Here is a 23,524-nt window from a genome sequence, read left to right on the forward strand (position 1 = left end):
AATTAAAAAAACACTATGTACAAGAGAAAAAAACAGTAAGAATCCCCAACAACAGATAACACAAATAGTAGCAGCAGCAGTTGCACATGGGCAATAGATTGCACAGTAATTATTGCACATTATTATTATTATTGATGCCGAGATGGGGGGGGGGGGTTACTGGGAGCAGTGCTGGTTGTTATATAGTCTGACAGCAGCAGGAAGGAAGGACCTACGATATCTCTCCTTCACACATTTGGGGTGAAGGAGTCTGTCGCTGAAGGAGCTGCTCAGTGTACTGATGGTGTCCTGCATGGGGTGGGAGACATTGTCCATCAGTGATGATAGCTTTGCTATTATCCTCCTCTCTCCCACCACCTGCACTGAGTCGAGGGGGCAACCAAGGACAGAGCTGGCCTTCTTGATCAGGTTGTCGAGTCTCTTCCTGTCGACTGCTGAGATGCTGCTGCTCCTGCAGACCACTCCAAAGAAAATGGCTGATGCCACAACAGTATCAAAGAAGGACCTCAGGAGCTCTCCCTGCACTCCAAAGGACCTGAGTTTCCGGAGCAGATAGAGTCTGCTCTGGCCTTTATAGTATAGTAGTGGAATCTTCAATCACTTTCTGTGGCTTTTTCTTTGTGTTTGGCTGCACAACATGAGTTTGTATAGATGGAGCCACTGGTGGAGCTGGCAGAGGTTAAGAGCTGAAGTCACTACGTCTTTATTGAAGCAGCAGCACGTTGTCATTAATATTAATGAGAGCTCTTTTTCACTCTTTGTATTTCACAGTTTGCAACCTGCATCCTGTTGGGTTCAGGTGTTTGGAGTTTCCATTTTCTAAACTTGTACATTCTAAACAGTCTTCAGCTCTGAACAGATTATTAAACACTGAATGATTTCAAGCAGGAACATTGTCTTCTAAACTCACATCTTTTATTCTTCATACAGATTGAATTACTGCAGTTTGTCAGAGATCAGCTGTTCTTCTTTGGGATCAGCTCTGAAGTCCAACCCCTCCCATCTGAGAGAGCTGGACCTGAGTAACAACGACAATCTGCAGGATTCAGGAGTGAAGCTGCTGTGTGGTTTTCTGGAGAGTCCACACTGTAGACTGGATACTCTGAGGTCAGTCACCATGTTTTATTTCTGTGCTGAGATGAATGTGATGTTAAGTTGTGCTGACAGTAAAGTGCAGACATAAGGCTGATATTATACTGATCCACACTGAGTATCTTAATGCTAAAGGCTGTTTTCTTCTTCTGTGGTTTAGTCCATTGACTGTGGCAGAGCAATGTTGAGCTCTACATTTAAAACCTTCATTTAACAAGAAGAATCTACACTGAATAATTCACTGTGAACCTCTTCAGCTCTGGATTTAATCTGATATTAACATCATGGTTTTAATAAATGAGAATAAAAATACATAAATACAATAAATAGTTCAATAAACTTTATTATCAGACAATAACTATATTCAGTTTTTGCTTTTTCATTTTATGAAACTGTTTATATTGACTGAACTTTTTAATTCTAAACATATTTTATTCTTTATTCAGATTGAGGAACTGCAGGTTGTCAGAGATCAGCTGTTCTTCTCTGGGCTCAGCTCTGAAGTCCAACCCCTCCCATCTGAGAGAGCTGGACCTGAGAAGAAACAACCTGCAGGATTCAGATGTGAAGCTGCTGTCAGATCTTCTGAAGAGTCCGCACTGTAGACTGCAGACTCTGAGGTCAGTAGAGGGTCTGAGTCAGTCCATGCTGGTTCCAGCAGTCTTGGACTAAACACAGATCCAGTATTTGCTGCTTTCCTCAGTGAAGCTGTGAGAGGAGAATGGGGACAGGCTTCAGGATTGGACAGACAGACAGACAGACAGACAGACAGAGAGAGAACAGTCAGCCAATCAGAGAGCCAGAAGCTTGTTGTGATCATGTGTTTGAGTTGATGTGAATACGACTGTTGTTGTTGTGTTCATGTGTTCAGGAAATAAAGTGGATTCCAGCTGACAGCATTACAAGATGTATAGAGACAGTGGTCCTCATTCATCCAGTCTGATCTCACACTGTTTGTTCTCTCATTTCTACACTAAACAACTGATCAGTTGGTCTTTGTCACAGCTCTGAGATCAGTCTGACTGAAGCCTGCAAACAACCATCATTACATTTAGTGACCATGTGGTCTTGTGTACAGACCAGGATCTCTGCTGGAGTCCAGTACCCACAGCTGATGTGTTGCTGTTCAGTCTTTGTATGAACATGTAGGACCTTTAACATCAGATATATATCTGTCCATTTGTCTCTTGTTTGTCCAAATAGTTTGAATATTTACACATTTGTCCTGTAAGAGTTCAGATGAAACATTCAAATGTGACTGAGACTGTGGTTTTTATCAGCTTTGAACCCTAACAGCAGTAAATGCATCATTCCAGTGGGCAGTGAATGTCTCTCTGTTTCTGCAGTAATGATGCGTTCAGGGACTCTCAGCACTTTATTTCCACTGTGTACTTCAGTGAAATCTGCAGAGTCAGCAGACTTGATGTCCAAAGTGTCTGCAGGTCCGTGAGCTTCAGCTCAGTGTGTTCACTCCAATACGTTAACATGAGAGCTGAAAGGAAGCAGGCTACATTACACAGCCGCTCCACTGCTGGTCTGAACTGGACTGAAGTCCCTGCTGGTCTTTATACTGGATGTGCTGATGGAGGGAGTCTCTGTAAACACTGATTTATCACTGCTGTCCTCTGTCTCCTTCTCTCCTCAGATGGAAGTGATCTCAGTCAGACTCTGAGCAGTGAGGAAGGAGGTTGTGTTGGAGGATCAGCTGTGTCCTGATGATCCAGAGAGGTTGAAGCAGCAGCATCAGCTCTGACTGGGCCATGTTACTGGGAGGTAGAGTGGAGAGGAGAGCTTCATCCAGCAGTGACTGACAGAGGAATCACAACCAGTGGAGACGACTCTCAGTGCTGCAGTCTGAACTGCTCTGAGATCAGCTCCACTGTCAGACACAATGTCAAGTCCACTATCATCCCTGTGTGTTCCTCTGGATGTGACAGAGTATCATCAGTGTATCTGGAGCGCTCTGCTGCTGCTCCGTCCTTCTACAGTCTCTGTAGACACACTGAGACTGCTCCACCTGGACCCGAGTCTGGATTAAGTAATATTAATATATATATATATATATATATATATATAAATTGTAATGGAAAGAATTACCTTTTCTGTGAGACTAGAGAAATCTAAATTTGAGGAAATTTGGGAAAAGTGGAAAATGTGAATTCCTCCTGTACAGCCTTCTTTTGTTTAACTGTTTGTAACTTCTTATTTTATTTTCTTCTTAATATGTTTTCATGCCATTTTGAAACATCCTGTTCATATTAAAAAAAATTGTAAAGATGAATCATTGTATAATTCTATGAAACAACGTTGAATGTGTAAAGTGCTGATATGTGATTCCAAATAAGAGAAAATGGAAAAAAGCCCAGTAGCTCCTGACCAGCACAAAACATTTCAGGTAGAAAATAAAGTGAATATAAAGAGGAAGAAGCTCGCAGCAGCTAACGATTGCACTAAAAATATATAGAACTTAATGTAATTAGTTTGTTTTTAATAAAATGCCAGGTACCCCCTGCAGTATTATATAAGAGCTGTAACCTCTAGTAACATTTCTGACTTTATTGATTCAAATTTAACAATATTTTGACTTTATTCGTGAACAAATAACTAAAATTATACAGTAACTATGATAAACTTTATATCTTCCAGAATATTATAGTGCAAATACCTTAAATAATGTACAAAACATCAAAATCTATTACATGTATTCAATGTTCTCTTGGTTTTGAGTCATTCTGTCTTCCAGTGAGCAAACATGAACAGAACTCAGTTTAACTGTTAACACCTGGGTTTATCCTACTATTTCAGCTCAAAATGGCTGCTGTGAAAAAGGCGTATCAGCAGTCTTTGGTGTCTTCTGCCACATTCAGTGTTTCCACAACGTAACAGCAGCCGGTTCAGTACTCTCCATGAACTAACCCTTTAAAATGATCCACATCTACCGGGAGGACATTTATTCCAGGGAACTCGTTCACTACAGCCAACCTCGTATGAAAACACGTTTATATATAAAAATAAAGGAACCGACAGCTCTTCGTTTAGATTCTTTATTTTTTCCCGCACAACATGAAACAATGCTTTTAGTAGAAGGTGTTTGGTCTCTTGGTGGTGAAGCGGGGTTTGTGCTGGCGACGCAGGACCCTGTGAGGCAGCGGGAACTTGATCTTGGAGTCCTGCGGGAGGAATCAGAGGAAATAAAAAGGTCAGCTACATACAACCAAACTCTTTTTAAACCTGCGGTCGTTAACGCGTCTGTCGCCAGTTTCAGAACCGCCAGGTTTGAAGATGGAAGCTGGAAATCTGGCTTTTTTGTCTGGCGGGTTTTTAAACTGGAGCTGACAACGTGGAGGCAGTCCAGAGAGAGACCCGCTGACACGAGTAAAACAACATGAAACCGTCTGGACACTCACGTGGAACTGCTTGATGGCGGGTCTGCGACACTTGTTGGCGGCGATGACCTGCACCTTCATGATCTTGATGGAGTGGGCGCGGGCACGATGGCGAGCTCCCATATCGCGATCTGACAGAGAAAAAGGAGACATTTTAACACAACTTTATTTATATGTCATCTGCAGGTCAATGCGGACATTGCAGAGCTTCTGGGGTAAAATAAGGACTCAAATTCTAAATTGTCTTTTTACGTTGTTATTGTCAGCTATTATGGTGTCTTTAATTTTATATTGTTGTGAAAACAACAACAAAAAATCTTTGAACATTTAACTTTTTTTGTATTAACGCAATTCAAACGTCCAAGCAATAACAACATTTTACAAGACCACATTGAACACATCATGATAACGTAATTGACCTTCGTCCAATGCTCATAATTACTGAGTAGAACTTGAATGCGTCATAATACAATTGAATGCAGCCTCGTAACTGGGTCCACACGAATACGCGGCCCCACCCAATACGATGCCGTTTCGAAAAAAATCTCCGTAAACACAGCGTCGTTTCCAGAAATATCTGCGTCCACACGGATTCACTGAAACGACCCAAAACGCTGTAGTACATATGCCAGGCCTGTATATGGTGCTGTGACGCCGCCACACCAATACACTAAAACCGGAAGAGAAGCCATGGAGCATGCGCTGCTTACAAACAAGTAGTAGTACTCCGCCATTGTTGTTGTTGTTATGACGCGTCTAGCGATGGCGGCTGAGGTTGAAGGCTAATACGTCATCGTTTCGGAAGAAATCAGTTTTCGCCGTCCAGACGACTCCGGGCAATCCGGTGTTTTCGGATTTTCCCACTCTGGGACCTGTTTCCAAGATATAATGTTTTCACACCCTGTAAACGTCGTATCCGTCTGGACGCGAGGCCGATACGATAAAGTATTTATACGGATTCTGAAAAAAACGTATTCGTGTAGACGGCCCCTGAGTGGGTGCTTACTGGAGCACTGTCAGACAGTGATAATATGTGTGAAACAGTCCGCTGTAGATAGCCTCCACATTAGTAACCTTCAGTTAGCTACACTAGGAGTCGTTGCTCACAGGCTTGGCCAACCCGCGGCTCATATCGAATTTTGTGTTGTGTATAGCCATTTTCACACTGCCCAAAAAACCTATGGAAACCCGTTAACACCTGATATTAATCGGCTTCACCTCTGATCGGCATTGATGTGAACGTCACACCCGGGTGAACCCGCTAATTTGTACCATGAGGGAGGCAACGAAGGCTCGACTCCTCCGTCGGTAACTGCTGTTAGCTCGCTTAGCCTAGTTAGAGTGAAGCGGCTTTTATTTCGGAATTGGACCTGAAACGTGTACGAAAAGCACATTCCCTGACCGGGAATCGAACGTGGGCCGCGGCGGTGAGAGCACCGAATCCTAACCACTAGACCACCAGGGAGGAAGGATAATTTTACAGGAACCTTATCGACAGTTGCTGTCCTTAGTGATAGTGAGATGGTAAGGAGTGTTAATCTGACACCATTAAAGTCAGTATTGGTGAAAGATGACAACAGGCATGGCACTGTTATATGGACTATGTGGCTGTTAATGGCATGCTTTGTTCTTTGGGCCTGGGGACTACACATTTTCAGCAAAGGGAAGGAGCCCCCACGCAGGGAGGGTCTCAAAAAGAGAAAAAAAATATGATGTGGCTCTTTGCAGTAACACAGTAAAAAATGTGGCTCTTAGTCTCTGACTGGTTGGCCACCCCTGCTCTACAATGAACTGGCGACTTGTCCAGAGTGTAGCCCGCCTCTCACCCGATGACAGCTAACGTCACCATTCTTTGAGAAAAATGTTTGATGTCCTGGGCCCCTGCTCTGCTGCTCCTACTCCTGGCCTCCCTCTCAAGTCTTTTCTGGGGTCCAGATTTGTGTTTTTTGGGGGCCATCATCTTATTTGATCTCCCTCACTCTCTGCTGGAGTTCGCTCGCGCTCACTTAATTCCCATGAGGAAGAACGAACCGTGGACCAAACCATTTTTTAAGAAGGGGCCAAAGGGGTTACTGAAAACATTCAAATTAAAATATTGCGTGACTTTTTGGCTTTGTTTTAGCTTGGATTCATTAGTATGAATATATATTAGTTAAGTCTATGCATAATAATTTAGTCATAGAGGCAACTGGGGGCTGCGTGTGGGCCCTAATGGGCTGTGGGCCCTTAGAATTGTCATCACCTTCACCCCTATACGACAGCGCTGGCCGGCACTGAGTCCAGATATAAAGTCCAGGTCTGGTGTCTCTGACCTCCGGTTCCCAATCTGCCCACTAGGGGGCACCAAAGCTTCACTGGTGATTTCAGCATTTATAAGAAAACTTTAAAACATAAAATATACCCTTTTCTCCAACTGAAACGGTTTCAGATGATCTAAACTTAGAGGAGCTGAACACAAGTTACAGACAGAGCCCTCACTCTGATCAACAGCCTGCAAATCAACCAAAGAGCTGAGAGAGAAATACAATATCAGGAAAACTCCTCTGATCAATATTCACTGGAAATAATTCATCTAAACCTCTATTTTAACTTATTGTTCTATCCCATATGAAATAGCTATGAATATGTCTGTTTACTCAGCGTCTCAATGATTCTGTGCTTTGGCATCAGTTCAACTCACTCACTCAATTATTTTGATAATTAATCATTTTTCAAGAAAAACGTCCAAATTCTCAAATTTCAACTTTACAAATGAGAATATTTGTTTTTTTCTCTTTGAGTTGTGGACAGAACAGGAGACATTTGAGGAGGAAATAATAGAGCTAGTGTATCTGGAGCGCTCTGCTGCTGCTCTGTCCGTCTACAGCAGGGGTGTCAAACTCAGTCACACAAGGGGCTAAATTTAAAACACAGTCACAGTGCGGACCAAACATGATTAATATTTATTGAACAGTCTATAACTGGCAATGTTTTAACCAGAAATATGAATGTGAACAGACTACATTTTTTTATATTTAATTAAATAAGTAAATAAAATTAAAATACAATAACATTTTTAATTCAAAATATTTTTTTCTTCAACAATAACATCAAGCAAAATGGGAATATTTCTGCACATACAAAGTAGAATGTGTCATTAACTCAAAATAACAATAAGGGTTGTCTCAGTTCACAAATATATTGATCAAGTTTTGAGTAAGGTTGATAAGTCCCTGATCACCCCGAGACACCATATCACACACCATCCTCATCCACTGATCATGTTCTGAAAAGAACAAACACAAAACAAAATGTAAGCACAACCATTAAATTACACACATATTAAACTGTTCTTTTTAGTGGAAAAACATTCCATTGTATTTTTAAGTGAGGTTTTAAAAATGCTCACGTATTTGTTTTCTGACCGGATGCCTGACACCGTTTTCCCCTTGTTAGTGTATCAATGTCTGGTTTTAGGTCTTGTGCTGAAGCAATCCGCAAAACAGTGTGGAGGTTGTCATTGGTGATGCGCGATCATACATACATAACTAACATTAATTAATTAGCGCAGTAGTTTATCAGAGTTGTTGTCCTGTACAGTGAACAGACACAGCAGAGGACAGAGCAGTAGCCAATAAATGACACCAAAACACTCTGCACAGTTTCTATTACTACCCTCAGACTCTGGCTCCCAATGACGTCACCAGCTGCTGTTCACCTGTTTATCCAAAGTTTATTCATATTGAACGTGTCAGGTGTCCAAGTTGCAACCACATTGGACTCTCCATCTCCTTGCGTCTCCAGAAATACACCCCGCCAAGTGTGAAGTCGATCGGATGAATGATCTTTTAAATATAAAATAAAAATTCTGTCATCTTGAGTGTAAATATTCAGTCAGTAGAAAATCTAATAGAGTTTATGTATCAGAGTAAAAAGCTCAGAGATCCTGTGGAACATATCGAACCACACACATCTTCTAGCTATAGCGTCCAGGTGAACAAAATGAAATAATTTCCTTAAAAGAACCGAGTTCTCATCACTACCAGTGAGGAAATGACGAGAGGAAAACCAGTTGAATTATGGGATTGTTCTGGTGGAAGTGGTGTAGGATGTATGGATTCACCTCATGCACACACATCACTGTATCCAACGAGTGCTGCTGAATTAAATTCATTGTTCATACCGGCAGTGTGTTATTAATATATATATCTATTATATGAATATATTTTTGTTCCCCTCCTTTCTGTTTGCTTTGGGGCTTGTGGGGATATTCAGTTTAAATGTTGAAGCCAGTGGTTAAACAATCCAACTGTGGTGTCATCCGTCCAGTGGATGTTGTCTGATTTTGTGTTATATTGATCGTCCGGTAGTTTTGGAATGTGTGGCATGTTCTCGCTGATGTGATTATTTATTTCCCCCTGGTTGTTTCTGGGTTGTTGTTCCAGGTTGGAGGAAGAATTGACGAGCGGGATCCAAATGGCTGCTGCAGGGAAGCAAGTTTTAGCCATCCTCAGCATAGTTTGGAGCTGCTTGATGGCTGTTTTTCTACCACTCCTATTTTGTCCAAATCAGCCATCAGCTGGTGAAATAATCCCTATAGCTAATTATGCTAATTGTCCAACATATGCAAGATAGTATCTGTCTAGCATCTAAATGCTGGAGACCCAAACTGAACATTTCTAATATAAAACTTAAATACTTAAATAAAAACATAAATTTCATCCTGCAATAATTCTACTACTACTTCTTTTCTAAGGTATATATATCTATAAAATACATTAATATATAACTATGGTATTTCAATAATCACATGCATAATCCAAATCGTAAAGATATGAAAGTCTCCGCACACACAAACACACAAAGGGAGAGACAATAAGTGTCAGCAGCTCAGTTTGGTCAATATTTCATAAAGGACGACAGACAAACAGGAGGTTAGATGGACGTTTTCATTCTCCCTCATATTATTCAGCCTGCAGGCCTCAGGTCTAAAGGTTACAGTGTGTTGGATTTCCACATTCCCTTCATCCTTCAGCAGCAACAGGCAAGTAAAGGCAAGTTTACAATATCAAATCATGTTATAGCATTGACGTGTTAGAAATTATGCACCTGATATCACTCAATCTCAACAGGAATCAAACGACACATTTTTCTATGTTACACTGAATCCTGATGGAAAACTGGTTTTTAACTTCTCTATCCAAAAGTCTTCCCGTCTCTTTCTCTTTCTCCTCCCGTCCATGTGGCACACATCTGCAGCCCTGTGATGGCATGGTGTTGGACTGAAAGTGCTGGAGGTGGGGTGGTCTGTCTGCCTTCCCCAGTGCTGTATACTCAGTGTTGGCTTTGGAGGATGAACCTCCCCTAAAATGGAGGGCCGACTCCCTCATGTGGATTAAACAGAAACTGCAGTGGCTGTGTCCTAACTCAGAGCTTTTAAGTTACAACCTGTTCACACTCTGGCAATAAAAAGTGATTAATAAATACAAATAATATGTGAAATCTTTCAGAATCCTACATATGGAAACTCATTTTAATTCTGTTCATTTTTTCAAAGCTCATAAACACACTGACACACAGAGATACAAACAGATTTCCTGCAAATGTCAGGTGATATAAAGGTAGATGGTAGATAAAAACAGGGAGGGAACCTGAAAGTGAGTTCATTTGGTTCAGACTCCATTTTGTGTCGACAGCAGAAGGGTGAGGCAGGGTGAGTGTTAATACAACATTATTATTATTTTACTGTGTGTGAGTCAGTTTTCTCCCTGTGGACTGTACAGGACTGAACTCAACAGTTTGATCTGTGGATTGGCTGAATAATAACTGACTGTGTTTATTCTACTGTATACTGTGAGTGTGTGTGTGTGTGTGTGTGTGTGTGTGTGTTACTCTCAGTTCTCTTGTGTTTGCCTCATGAACAAACTTGTTTCCTGAGTCTGAACTCACAGTCAGTGTTACTGTTTGACTCTCAGACTGAAGATGAGTGTTTATGTGGAGGAAGAGGAGGACAGAGCAGAGTCTCCAGTGTCCAGCTGTCTGTCTATGAAGAGTGACCGGTCCAACCATGAACCTCTCTTCTTCAGTAACGGACCCTCAGACACACAGTAAGAGCACTGATATTAACTCAATTATGTGGCACGTTTGTTTTGTGGATTTTGTGTTTGTACATTAAAAGTTCTACTAAAATGTTTTAATTAACTAAATGTAACAAACTTTTTATGACTCATTAAATGACTTTGTCATTAGAGACATCTTCAAATATTCACATGATGTGTTGGTGTTTGCAGAGTTCAGTACAACAGATGGAGAACAAGTTACCTCAATCACTGAACTCTTGCTGCCTTTATTAGGGACAGGCATTTAATTCCTTTAGCAAAAAAACTCTTGCTCAGCACAGATGGAAATACTCTCTAACTGCTGCTTCTCCAGAGTTTTATTCAGCAAAAATCTGACAATTTGAAATTTGAGCCGATTGGCAGTAGTAGAGTGTAGTGGATAGACTGGGGTGTAGCTAGTGGTACAGGGGTCAACCTGAGATGTTCTCCTCCATCAAATCAAATCCATGTCTGTAGATCAAACTGACTGAATCAACACGTCTGTGCTGATAACAAGAGAGAAAGCTTTGTTTTTAAAAGTCTCTCTGTGTTCAGCTCTCAGTACTTTTGTAGCTTCTAACTGAATCTCTTTGGTTTGGAATTTACTCTCACTCTGGTGTTCCTGTTTATACTTTCAGATATCAGCCTTATTTTACTGTTACTTTAGTCATATCAGAGCTTTGTTAATTACTGCTGGTGCAAACTTAACATTTCCTGTTTCTGTTCACATAAAGGTTTTTAACTGACGAACCAGTAGGAGGCTTTTATTGTGGAGCAGCTCTAGAAAATGCAGTGTTTTTGAGATTTGCAGCGCTTTGTTAGCAGTGCTGTTCAAGAAAAACAGGTCTACAAAACAAGATATGAACGTATTCTGCATTATTTGAATAATGGATCTGTTTTAAATATCAAAAGGAGGAAGGAACAGACATAGTTAGCAGTTTAAATGAAGAACTGCAGATGAACTGTTGAGGTTCAGACTGTCGCTTTCTTCCCCTTTAATGATAAACTCTATGTAAAATGTAATAGCAGCCCTGGCGTTTATTTACCTCAATCTCTGAATTCTCGCTGCCTTTATTAGGGACAGGCGTTTAATTCCTTTAGCACAAAACTCTTGCTCAGCACAGATGGAAATACTCTCTAACTGCTGCTTCTCCAGAGTTTTATTTAGCAAAAATTTGACAACTAACAGGTTGAATTTCAGCTCGTACTTTTTTCTCTGTGACACCTGAACGTGAACATGAACGTGTTCGTATTGACAAAAGTTCAAGTTCAAATCCCACAGACCACAATATGTTGACTGGTAGCTGGAGAGGTGCCAGTCTCACCTCCTGTGCCCCGCCGAGGTGCCCTTAAGAAAGGCAACCTAACCCCAAGAAACTGCTCATGAGCAGGCCAGCTGACAGTCTTGCCTGGGCCCTGGACGAGATAATCTTAGATGCCCCCCCCCCGTGCGCAGATCTCTCATTTTCCCTTGCTCTTCCTCTCCTCTGCTCTTCCTCTCCTGTTCTTCTCCTCACATCTCTCTCTGCAAAAGACAAGTGGACAGGCATTGACAATAATGGTTAACATTAACAAACTACACATAAGCTGTTGCCAAATACAGTCTTCGTATGTACTGAAATTCTGACAATAGCAGGAAATAAATGAATATTTACCGTTGTATTTTAGGCTACTGCTGGTGTGACATGTTTAGATTTGAACTCCAAATGCCATGTGCCGAACTTTCCTTGTAGCAAAATCATCTATGATGTCTTTAAAGTCCAGTTTCTTGGTAAGTTGAGGCTGGAGAGCATTGCCAAACCGTTGAGGCTCTTCTGGGACATGTTAGAGCTCAAGTAGTTTTTTATTATCTTCATTTTACTGAAGGCCCGCTCACCTCCAGCCACAGTCACAGGCAGAGACAGGAAAATGTGCAGCGGGTCTCCATAAATGCTCTGTAGTCCCATTGTGTATATGGCATTAAGTAGGTCCAGAGGTCCAAGACCGTCTTCAAAAGTTGCACAATATATTTTCTTTAAGTGCTGAATTTGGTCTTCAAGGGACTCTGTGAGGTCATTCTTATATTTCTCAGAGAGCTTTGAGCATGATGCACTGATGCTGTCCTGTGGCATATCTCTGAATTTCCACAGGAGAACTCGTCACATATCTGCTGCATTGATGAGAACAGTACATGTAGTTGAGAGATTATGCTGTCCAATGCAACATGAAACACTCTATCTCTGAATAGGGTCTCTGGGCTTTGCTCCTTTGTCCCTTGCTTTTCTGACTCATCAAAGAAACGCTTCCTCTTTCTCTGTCTCATTTCTATCTGGGATTTGATGCCCATGGACGTGGCAACAGCAGTTGCTTCTGTCAGAAAACTGTCCTATGATACACACATGCAGGCAATCTCCTCCTCCAGTTCCCTTATATTGACAGCTTGCACATCAAGTGAGATGGTTGAGGACTTGCTGGTAAGGTTTCTATCCTCTATGCATTGTAACACCTTGACCCAAAAAGTGAGGAGCAAAACTGCATTAAAGGACTGAAAGTAGTGCTGTGCTTCAGCTTTGGCTTCACTGGTGATGTTACCTGTAGTGATAAAGGTGTCTAATGCCTGGATCACACCGGTACAATGTTGTGCCACTGGGCGCACTGCCTCTATCCGCGCACTCCATCGTGTGTCAGACAAGCTGTGCAGAGAACAACCCAAAACTCTTTGTAAGATTTCCCATCGGTGAGGGCTGCCACTGAATAGTTTGTACAGCTGATTGATGAAGCCAAAGAATATGTCTATTTCTGGGCAGGCCCAGGCTGCATGGAAACCAAATTGAGCATAGCGTTAGTTCAGGCAGGGCACGAAGTCAGGCTTAGCTTTCAGTTACAGCTATATCATACGATCACAGCTAGTCATAAACATACATCAGCTGATTCCTCTAAGCTTCCCATTGGATACCATACACAGCTGACAGCTCACCTGATTTCCTCAAGCATCCAATTGGCAAACATCATGCATGGCGCCTTATTTAAGCTGCTTTAGCCTGCCTGCCTATCTCTGCTGCTTCCTCTACAAGCCTTTTTGCCAGGATGTTGTGTGCGTTACTTGTGGTTTGTCGTTTGTTTCTACTTGTCCTGTCTGCGGTGAGTATCATGGCGGGTCGATTGCTGTCAAGTCTCAGCAGCGATCTCGGTGTTGGGGAGAGTGTCGCTTTTGAACAACAGTTGTGTCCGGCTGCTCTGGTTCTGGGGGGTCTGCAGAAGGGGGGAGGAATTGCTCCTGCGGCTCCGCTGCGGTCCAGGTCCCGGCTCCGGCTCCGGCGCTGCGCTGCCTTCCAGGGGAGTGCAGGTCCCAGGCGCAGCGGCCGGCTCCACCTGTCTTGCTTGTCAGCTCTGTCCAACATCCGGTTGTCGCTTGCCGTCATGGGTTCAAGGGTCCAGGGTTCGGTTCCGCACGTCAGGCCGGCCAGTCTTCGTCCGCAGTTGGCCTGTTTCCCTCTTCGCTGTCTGCAGGTAGAGCGCATGGTCCCACAGGTGCAGCGCTTGACGATGACGTCACAGCAGCTTGTTTTGACGGCGTCACATTCCCGCCGAGAATGCTGGGAAGTGCAGTCCCAATCACCATAGGGAAGAACGTGCTGCCTCTCAAAAAGGGGGTATGAGAAATAAACCTTCAACCCCAGTAAACGTCCCTGAGCTGGGGAAGGCACTAAGAAAGCATCTAAACGCTTTTTAATGAATTATCTGTTATAGGGCTGGTTCATGGTTCTTAGCTGGGCTGACTTGGTTGCCAAAACCTACATCTGCTTTGAAAGAGCTGAGATAGTTGATGCTTTACTGAAGAAAGGATACCAAAAGGTTCATAGTGGTCCATTCCTAAATCGCCTTCTCAACAAGCATTAAGGTATAGCTACCAGGAAATATTCAGGGAAAATAAATATATAAAAACATAATTATTGATTTATCTGCTCTTGCAAAGGCGACACTAAGGCATGAATAGTTTAAATCCTCTGGCACTTTTTCCTTATTCTATGCTTAATCTACAATGCCATCAGTTGATTAAAGAAGCATGTAGAGGCGCATGGCTAGCCAAGGCAGACGTCACAGATGCATTTAAGTCATGCATTACACCTTCACATTGGCATCTGTTTGGTTTAAATGAAGAGAAATGTACTTCTCAGTTAGGCTCACCTCTGGTTGTTACAGCAGCCCCACATATTTGACACTTGTCAGAGGCTCTCTGCTGGATTCTTTTAATAACTGCAACTGCTTTCGTGCTCCATCTCGTAGACGATTTTCTGTTAGTTGACTATCAATTCAAAATCAGACCATGCATTTTTGCTCTTAAATATACCTTTAAACATTAGGTCTTCTGCTATCCAAGGAGAAACATCAGGCCCTGTAAGGCTAGAGTTCTAGGCTTCGCTCTAGATAGTGTACTGATGCAAAATCGCATCAGAGAGGTAATGAAAGCAGCAGGCAGTAGTAATTTCCAAAAGAGAACTGCTCTAGGCTTCGCTCTAGATAGTGTACTGATGCAAAATCGCATCAGAGAGGTAATGAAAGCAGCAGGCAGTAGTAATTTCCAAAAGAGAACTGCTCTCCTTGCTTAGACATCTTAAATTGGCATGTGTGATATAAGGGAAGTTCCCTTATATCCAGGCTGCTGGACCTCTCCGATTTATAGAGAACTCCATGATATGGTGAGCTTGGATGAGGGCTGCAGATCCGAGCCCCAGTCCTGATCTCTTCTGTGTGATAATGGTATGGCATCTCCTTATTTTACAATGAGCAGCTAGAATCATCATTTGCCATTAATTATAAAAAGACGCAGCATATTGAGTACATATAAATTAATCGAACACTGTGTGCCAGTTCACCCTGGGAGCTTTATGTCAACAGCAAGGTCTAATAGTGTGACTGCTATGATCTACTAGATCACTAATGAACAGCTTTGCTGAGCTTAGAAGACAGAGAGCAGACATGAGGGGCAATTTAGGGAAGGGCAATGGATCCACAGTTTTCGGTGTTGTGTACAGACATAATGGAGATATAATTAAGTCAAACATACAGTAGTAGTGGCATGATTGACCGTATGATAACCGCCCTTCCGTAGGTTTTGGGGGGGGTATTTTAATAATCAGTGGTTCACAGACATATGGCTAAAATACTGTCATCTTGCCAGCTAATGCCTCTTCTACCCTTTTAATGAATGTACCAATTGTTGTTTCATGTTTCTGTGGGGAAAAGACTGGTCAAGGAAACAATCATGTTTTTGCGACAATGAGGCAACTGCCAACATCATTTACAAGGGCGTTCTTCAGTTCCATTCATTAATAGATTTGTAAGGCGCCTCACTTGGTTATCTATGTTGGGTAAATTCATTATTAGAGCATCTCCTATTCCATGCTTGGATAACAATTGCTGATTTTGTACCGGTTTGAATTGCAGAATTTCGCCAGCTGTGCCCGGAGGCAGCGCCATCCAGCCTGACTTGCCCCCCATTTTCTCAAACTGTGTTAGACTAAACACAACCATGCAATCCTACAGGCTATCTACTGCTCAGAATATGCGATCTGGCTTAGCTAATCTACATTATAATAACTCCTCCATTCAATTTGCATAGGAGCAGCATCAAATGCAGCATCCGTAGCTGCTGTCTCGACGCTAAGGCTATGGGTAAATGTTCATTATCTGCTTACGAACGATATCTCCTGCCTGAGGCCAAGCAATTCTTGATGCTCAAAAAGCAATGAGTGCCCCGTAATTTCCGGCTTAAATTCATTAATGTATAGCAAATTTCTGGGGATATCTCTAGTATACTTAGCCATGTACTTTAACTAGTGTCTGCTTAGACGTATTGGTTTATAGTCCTGCTGGCTCCTCTTACTGGCACTTCCATGTAGCTCATGGAAGGGAGGTTGCCTGGTGTGGTTCTTTGAGGGTCTCTGCTGCCGCTCTCCTTGTCTTAAACTTTTCCGTGAATGCACATGGAAGGGCAGGGAGATGTGCTCTCCCTGCCTTAAGGTTTTCCACGTAGGCATGTGGAAGGACAAGGAGGTCCCATACAGAGCCACACCACCAAATATAACACTCTGTTTGGGAAATATGTTTTGCTGGCTTAATTTAAATATTCTTCTAGCATAACTTCTTAGGGATCTCTTTATTAATCCTCAGCCAAGTTACTTAAACTAGTATCTGCATAAATTATTGGCTTTATTACTGTTATTTATTTCTTACAAAAATTTGCGCTGCTGGCTCCTCTTACTGGCACTTCCATGTAGCTCATGGAAGGGAGGTTGCCTGGTATGGTTCTTTGGGGGTCTCTGCTGCCGCTCTCCTTGTCTTAAACTTTTCCATGTATGCACATGGAAGGGCAGGGAGGTGTGCTCTCCCTGCCTTAAGGTTTTCCACGTAGGCACGCGGAAGGACAAGGAGGTCCCAGAACAGAGCCATACCGCCAAATGTAAAATTCTGCTTCGGATATAAGATATTTTGACAAAAGTGGTCCTGACTGAAATTGAGCATAGCGTTAGTTCAGGCAGGGCACGAAGTCAGGCTTAGCTTTCAGTTACAGCTATATCATACGATCACAGCTAGTCATAAACATACATCAGCTGATTCCTCTAAGCTTCCCATTGGATACCATACACAGTCAGCTGACAGCTCACCTGATTTCCTCAAGCATCCAATTGGCAAACATCATGCATGGCGCCTTATTTAAGCTGCTTTAGCCTGCCTGCCTATCTCTGTTGCTTCCACTACAAGCCTTTTGCACCCACCTCCACCCCAGCTCCTCCTTTTTATGTTGTTTCTAATTAATCAATGTCATTTTCTGATTGCCATTGATGCTTGCTCTGTTCTGTACCCTGGGGGGTCTCTGCTTCCGCTCTCTTTGTCTTAAACTTTTCCATGTATGCACATGGAAGGGCAGGGAGGTGTGCCAAATGTAAAATTCTGCTTGGGATATAAGATATTTTGACAAAAGTGGTCCTGACTGAACTAGGTTTAACGTGTGAGATGCACATGGTGAGTATGTCGCCAAGGGATTTTTATTCAGTATGCGAGCTTGCACTCCTCTCACTTTTCCTGCCATCTTAGCTCCATTATCATAGCACTGACCCCTGCAATCAGCTATATCCATCCCATGTTAACCTAGTGATTGTTCCACCATTGTGGCGATTTCCTTTCCTGACTTTTTTGAAAAGTCCTTAAATTCAAGGAAACGGTCATTTATTTCCCACCCACCCTCAGGGGAAGTTTAACTGACATACCTCAGCAACAGTACATTTTGCTCCAAGTTTGACACATCTGGGGTTGCATCACACATTATGGAATAGCCTTCCCCTTAAAATAGTGTTTAGGACACGCTGAGCACAAAGTTCAATAAATTCGTTTTGGCTGTCAGGTGAAAGGTAATGAGCTTGGAGTCTCTTTCCCTGTTGCCGGTGCTCTCTAATGTTTTGTAAATGGTAATTTAGGATACTGTCATACTTTGCCAACAGCTCAATTATGCCAAGAAAATTTCCATTGTCTGGCTCATCTAGTGTATTTGTGCTGTCCCTGAATGGCAGACTCCTGAAGGCCAAGTACAGTGTTACATCCAGCAGCCGCTTCAGTAGTGCTTTGTTTTTTTCGATTTCTAATTTATTTTATTTTCTGCCCCCCCCCTCGGGCCCGGGACAACAGATCCGTTTGTCCCCCCCTATCGGCGGGCGTGCTCATGGGCACCACTAACGTGGTGAGCCCATCACTCCACCATCTCTCTCCCTGTTTGTTTCCATGTCCACAAGTGAATGAAGTGGGTATTTCAGCCTGTGTGTGTGTGTAAGAATAAAAAGAGTGAAAAGAAGAATTTCCCCAATAGGGGATTAATGAAGTATCTATCTATCTGATAAAGCAGCAGTATTTGATGAGCTGGGAGTGAGAATGTGTTGGACTGTATTGACATGGATTAATTTAAACATCAAAATGCTTCTTCAATGACTTTGTCATCAGAGAATTTATCAAGGATTCACATGATGTGAATAAAAATCTGTTGATGTTTGCAGAGTTCAGTCCAACAGACTGAGAGCAGAGTCTCCGGTGTCCAGCTGTCTGTCTATGAAGAGTGACCGGTCTAAACATGAATCTATCTACTTCAGTAATGGACCCTCAGACACACAGTAAGAGACTGTTTTTACTGTAAACTGACCTGATGAAGATAAGTAATGAGGACAAACACAAAATGATGCAGAACTATTAGTGTACATCTGTTTAAAATCAGATTGATTACAGGCTGATCACTACGTGTTTAATAAGACAGACATGAATTAATTAGTGTTCATAAAAGGAGGAGAGTTGACATAAAAGAAAATAATTAAAACAGAAAAGTAACAATACTTTTACTGTTCTCTGTGACCATCTGAGCTTCTACACAGAGTCAGTGGCCACAAACAAATCAGTTTACTTATAAAGAAATGTCTCCACAGAGAGAGGAACAGGAGTCCTGTTCCTGTGGAGGAGCAGCTGTCCTGCTGTGTTTTGTGTCAGGACGTCCTGAAGGATCCAGTTTCTACAAGCTGTGGACACTGGTTCTGCAGACAGTGCATCACCTCATACTGTCCCCAGTGTGGAAAAAGACCCAGAACAAGACCTGGACTGCAGACAGACAATGAGTCCAGCACTGCACAAAGTAAGACTGTATGTGCGTCTGCTGGTGTCGTCTGAAAACACTACTAATTATTTTAATACATTAGTTGTGTCATACAGCACTTAAGATCTTTAAAAATATCTTTACTTTTTAAATCCAAGTTACGTTTTTTCTGCTCCAGCATAAATATCTCCTCTGTATCACTTATTACGTGTTCTTGTTCGTGAGAAAATTAAAATCAAAAAGAATTTCTATTTAATATATTTCAGTCAGAATGCTGTTTGCTGTCTGTCGTCATAGATGAAGATAGAAAACTATTAAACTATATAAAGCAGTAAGTTCTATCGGTCTGGCCTCCGTCAGGCTGTCAGCATGGTTCCACTGCCCAGCTCTGGGTCTCATTCCAGTCCTGCAGTCCAGCATCAGTCCCGCACTGGGTCCCCCACTTCAGGCCTGAAAACCTCCTCAGTCCAAAAATTCTATGGTAGTTGTGTAATTAACCTTAAGTAGCTAATGGCAGCTAATAGAGTTAGCACATGCAGCAGTGCACTGGTGTTTGTTTTCAGTCTTAAGATGTGAAGAGTTTTTCTGTCCTAACGTCAATGGAAAGGTTGTTCCATCATTGTGGAGCCAGGGCAGTAAGGGCCCCTCGTAGGGCCCCTCGTAATGAGGGAGTAGAAAGCTGATTGGCAGTAGCAGAGTGTAGTGGATGGACTGGGGTGTAGCTAGTGGTACAGGGACCAACCTGAGATGTTTTCCTCCCTCAAATCAAAGCCATGTTTGTAGATCAAACTGAATGAATCCACACGTCTGTGCTGATAACAAGAGAGAAAGCTTTGTTTTTAAAAGTCTCTATGTGTTCAGCTCTCAGTACTTTTGTAGCTTCTAACTGAATCTCTTTGGTTTGGAATTTACTCTCACTCTGGTGTTCCTGTTTATACTTTCAGATATCAGCCTTATTTTACTGTTACTTTAGTCATATCAGAGCTTTGTTAATTACTGCTGGTGCAAACTTAACATTTCCTGTTGCTGCTGTTCACATAAAGGTTTTTACCTGACGAACCAGTAGGAGTCTTTTATTGTGGAGCAGCTCTAGGAAATGCAGTGTTTTTGAGATTTGCTGCGCTTTGTTAGCAGTGCTGTTCAAGAAAAAATGGTCTACAAAACAAGATATTAACGTATTTTGCATTATTTGATTAATGGATCTATTTTAAATAACAAAAGAAGGAAGGAACAGACACAGTTAGCAGTTTAGATGAACAACTGCAGACGAATTGTTGAGGTTCAGACTGTCGCTTTCTTCCCCTGTAATGATTAACTCTTAAAAATGTATGTAAAAATCACTTTCATGTTATTTTTAACTAACTTTTAAAGATTGAGAATGATATAAGGTGGAATTTATAGGTGGAAAAGTCTTATATTAATTATTCTTCTGGTAATGAAAATCATTTTCTCAATTTCTTTCTGTTTTTAGTGAATGCTGGTCTGCAGGAGGTTTTAGATGAACATAAGATCAGTCTGAGGAGGAGATGTGAGCGTGTGACTGAAGGAACTGATGAAACAGGAAGTGGAACTCTCCTCAACAGGAGCTACACTGAGCTCTACATCACAGAGGGACAGGGTGAAGAGGTTAATACCCAACATGAGGTGAGGCAGCTTGAGACTGCTTCCAAGAAGAAGACCTTCCATGACACTCCAATCAAGTGCCACGACATCTTTAAAGCCTTACCTGACCAAAAGAGACACATCAGAGTGGTACTGACAAACGGCGTCGCTGGCGTTGGAAAAACCTTCTCAGTGCAGAAGTTCACTCTGGACTGGGCAGAGGGATCGGAGAACCAAGATGTCATTCTTGTGGTTCTGTTTTCATTCAGGGAGCTGAACCTGATCAAAGATGATCAGTACAGTCTTCTCAGGCTGCTCCATGTTTTCCATCCAACATTACAGAAGGTCACAGCAGAGCAGCTCGCTGTCTGTAAACTTTTGTTCATCTTTGACGGCCTGGATGAAAGCAGACTTTCACTGGATTTCCACAACAATGAAGTTGTGTCTGAGGTCACACAGAAATCTTCAGTCAACGTGCTGTTGACAAACCTCATCAAAGGGAATCTGCTTCCCTCGGCTCTCGTCTGGATAACTTCCAGACCTGCAGCAGCCAGTCAGATCCCTCCTGAATATGTTGACAGGGTAACAGAAGTACATGGCTTCACTGACATCCAGAAGGAGGAGTACTTCAAGAGGAGAGTCAGCGATGAAGATCTGTCCAACAGGATCATCTCACACATCAAGACCTCCAGGAGCCTCCACATCATGTGTCTAATCCCAGTCTTCTGCTGGATCACTGCTACAGTTCTGGACCACATGTTGACTACAGACCAGAGAGGAGAGCTGCCCAAGACCCTGACTGACATGTACTCACACTTCCTGCTGGTTCAGACAAAGAGGAAGAAGCAGAAGTATGAAGAGGGACATGAGAAGAGTCAACAGGAGCTGATGGAGGCTGACAGGAAGGTTTTTCTGAAACTGGGGAGGCTGGCGTTTGAACAGCTAGAGAAAGGAAACATCATGTTCTACCAAGAAGACCTGGAGCAGTGTGGTCTTGATGTCACAGAGGCTTCGGTGTACTCAGGAGTTTGTACAGAGATCTTCAAAAGAGAGAGTGTGATCTTCCAGAAAACAGTCTACTGCTTTGTTCATCTGAGCATTCAGGAGTTTCTGGCTGCAGTCTACATGTTCCACTGTCACACCAACAGGAACACAGAGGTACTGAAGGACTTCCTGGAGGAAAAACATGTTGATTCAACTCTGGACGTCTTCCTGAGGAGTGCAATGATGAAATCCTTGAGGAGTGAAAATGGCCACCTGGACCTGTTTGTTCGCTTCCTTCATGGCCTCTCTCTGGAGTCCAACCAAAGACTCTTAGGAGGCCTGCTGGGTCAGACAGACAACAGTCCAGAAATCATCCAGAGAGCAGTCAACAACCTGAAGAAGATGAACAGTTATAAAATCTCTCCTGACAGAAGCATCAACATCTTCCACTGTCTGACGGAGATGAACGACCACTCAGTCCATCAGGAGATCCAAGCGTTCCTGAAGTCAGAGAACAGATCAGAGAAGAAACTCTCTGACATCCACTGCTCAGCTCTGGCCTACATGCTGCAGATGTCAGAGGATGTTCTGGATGAGTTGAACCTGAAGAAGTACAAAACATCAGAGGAGGGACGACGGAGACTGATTCCAGCAGTGAGGAACTGCAGAAAGGCTGTGTAAGTCCAGATGTGATTAACTTTATAAAGCAACATAAAGCTGAAGTCATCAGTATTAGAGTGAAGATACACACTTTACACACATTAACAGTATAAAACTTCCACACTATTTTCCTGAATCGGTATTAAACCTGTTTAATTATCGATAATTATTGATTATTGGTAAAACAAGAATTAGCATTTTGGTGTTTCTAAAAGTCAAATTATCTTGTATTGTCTTATAACTATCTCTATTTTGGTGAAGACAGTGGGTGGGTTAAAATGAGGGTTGGGACCCCCACTAAGGGGCGCCAAAGCTTCATAGGGGGTTGCGAGGTAATCTTGATTTTAAGAAAAACAAAAAATAACAATACAGACAGAGAATTGTTTAGGTTTCCTAAACAGGAAATAATCTGCTCAAACTTCATCCAAATCACTTGTTTTACACAAACTTCCTGCAGTTACTGAGTTCACTGTTTGGGTTCATTGTACAGTTTTTAATATAATATAAAATATCCATAAAATATGAGTCAGTTTACTAAATGATAGAAGAAGGGTGTCCCTTAAGGAACAAGGTCAGGAACCACTGCAATAGGAGAAATAGTGGTTGAACTTTGGCCTCACAGCAAGAAGGTCCTGGGTTCCCAGCTGGGTGGAGTTTGCATGTTCTCCCTGTGTTTGTGTGGGTTTCCTTTAAGTGCTCCGGTTTCCTCACAATCCAAATATGTTGTTAGGTAATTTCCCCAATCAGTACCATTACCAGGTGCTGCACAGTGGCTGCCCACTGATCCTAGTAGTTAAAGCTTAAATGGGACTAAGTGGGCCATAATTTGCTATATGTTGTTCTGTGTATGATCGTATACATACATACAACTGAAGTGAATACATACGAGTGCAGTTACAAGCTGAGCCACAGCTCATGTTAATGTTCTTTGTGATCTAAATGCATAAATTCTGTTTTTTATAATTGTGTGTGTCATATCGTTAATGTTATATTGTTTGTATTCTCAGACTTTCTGACTGTGTACTCTCAGAGACTCACTGTGAAGTCGTGGTCTCAGCTCTGAAGTCCAACCCCTCCCATCTGAGAGAGCTGGACCTGAGTAAGAACTACCT

The 23,524-nt window shown here is 42.3% G+C and overlaps 2 protein-coding genes across 43 annotated transcripts in view; one reads left to right on the forward strand and one right to left on the reverse strand.

The window, feature by feature from the left end:
- Positions 1-23,524, forward strand: part of LOC127359138 (NACHT, LRR and PYD domains-containing protein 12) — a 116,657-nt gene that overhangs the window by 65,268 nt on the left and 27,865 nt on the right. For 17 of the 42 annotated variants that reach the window (XM_051392919.1, XM_051392923.1, XM_051392925.1 and 14 more), the window contains one exon: positions 1,713-2,407. The exons of 7 other annotated variants lie outside the window; for them this stretch is intronic. In XM_051392919.1, coding sequence (XP_051248879.1) covers positions 1,713-1,764 — 52 coding nt within the window. In that variant the 3' untranslated portion in view covers positions 1,765-2,407. Of the gene's footprint in view, positions 1-930; positions 1,108-1,538; positions 2,408-2,737; positions 3,374-23,524 lie in introns of those variants that run through there. 18 more of the 42 variants (XM_051392895.1, XM_051392900.1, XM_051392903.1 and 15 more) reach the window with 7 other exon arrangements.
- Positions 4,123-4,646, reverse strand: LOC127359146 (60S ribosomal protein L18a-like). The gene is made up of 2 exons (XM_051392953.1): positions 4,500-4,646; positions 4,123-4,262 (listed from the first exon to the last, which is right to left on the reverse strand). Exons 1-2 carry the CDS (start codon positions 4,629-4,631, stop codon positions 4,170-4,172), a joined length of 225 nt encoding a protein of 74 aa, XP_051248913.1. The 5' UTR covers positions 4,632-4,646; the 3' UTR covers positions 4,123-4,169.

This window comes from Dicentrarchus labrax, unplaced genomic scaffold (genome assembly GCF_905237075.1).
Source record: "Dicentrarchus labrax unplaced genomic scaffold, dlabrax2021, whole genome shotgun sequence".
Taxonomy (NCBI): domain Eukaryota; kingdom Metazoa; phylum Chordata; class Actinopteri; family Moronidae; genus Dicentrarchus; species Dicentrarchus labrax.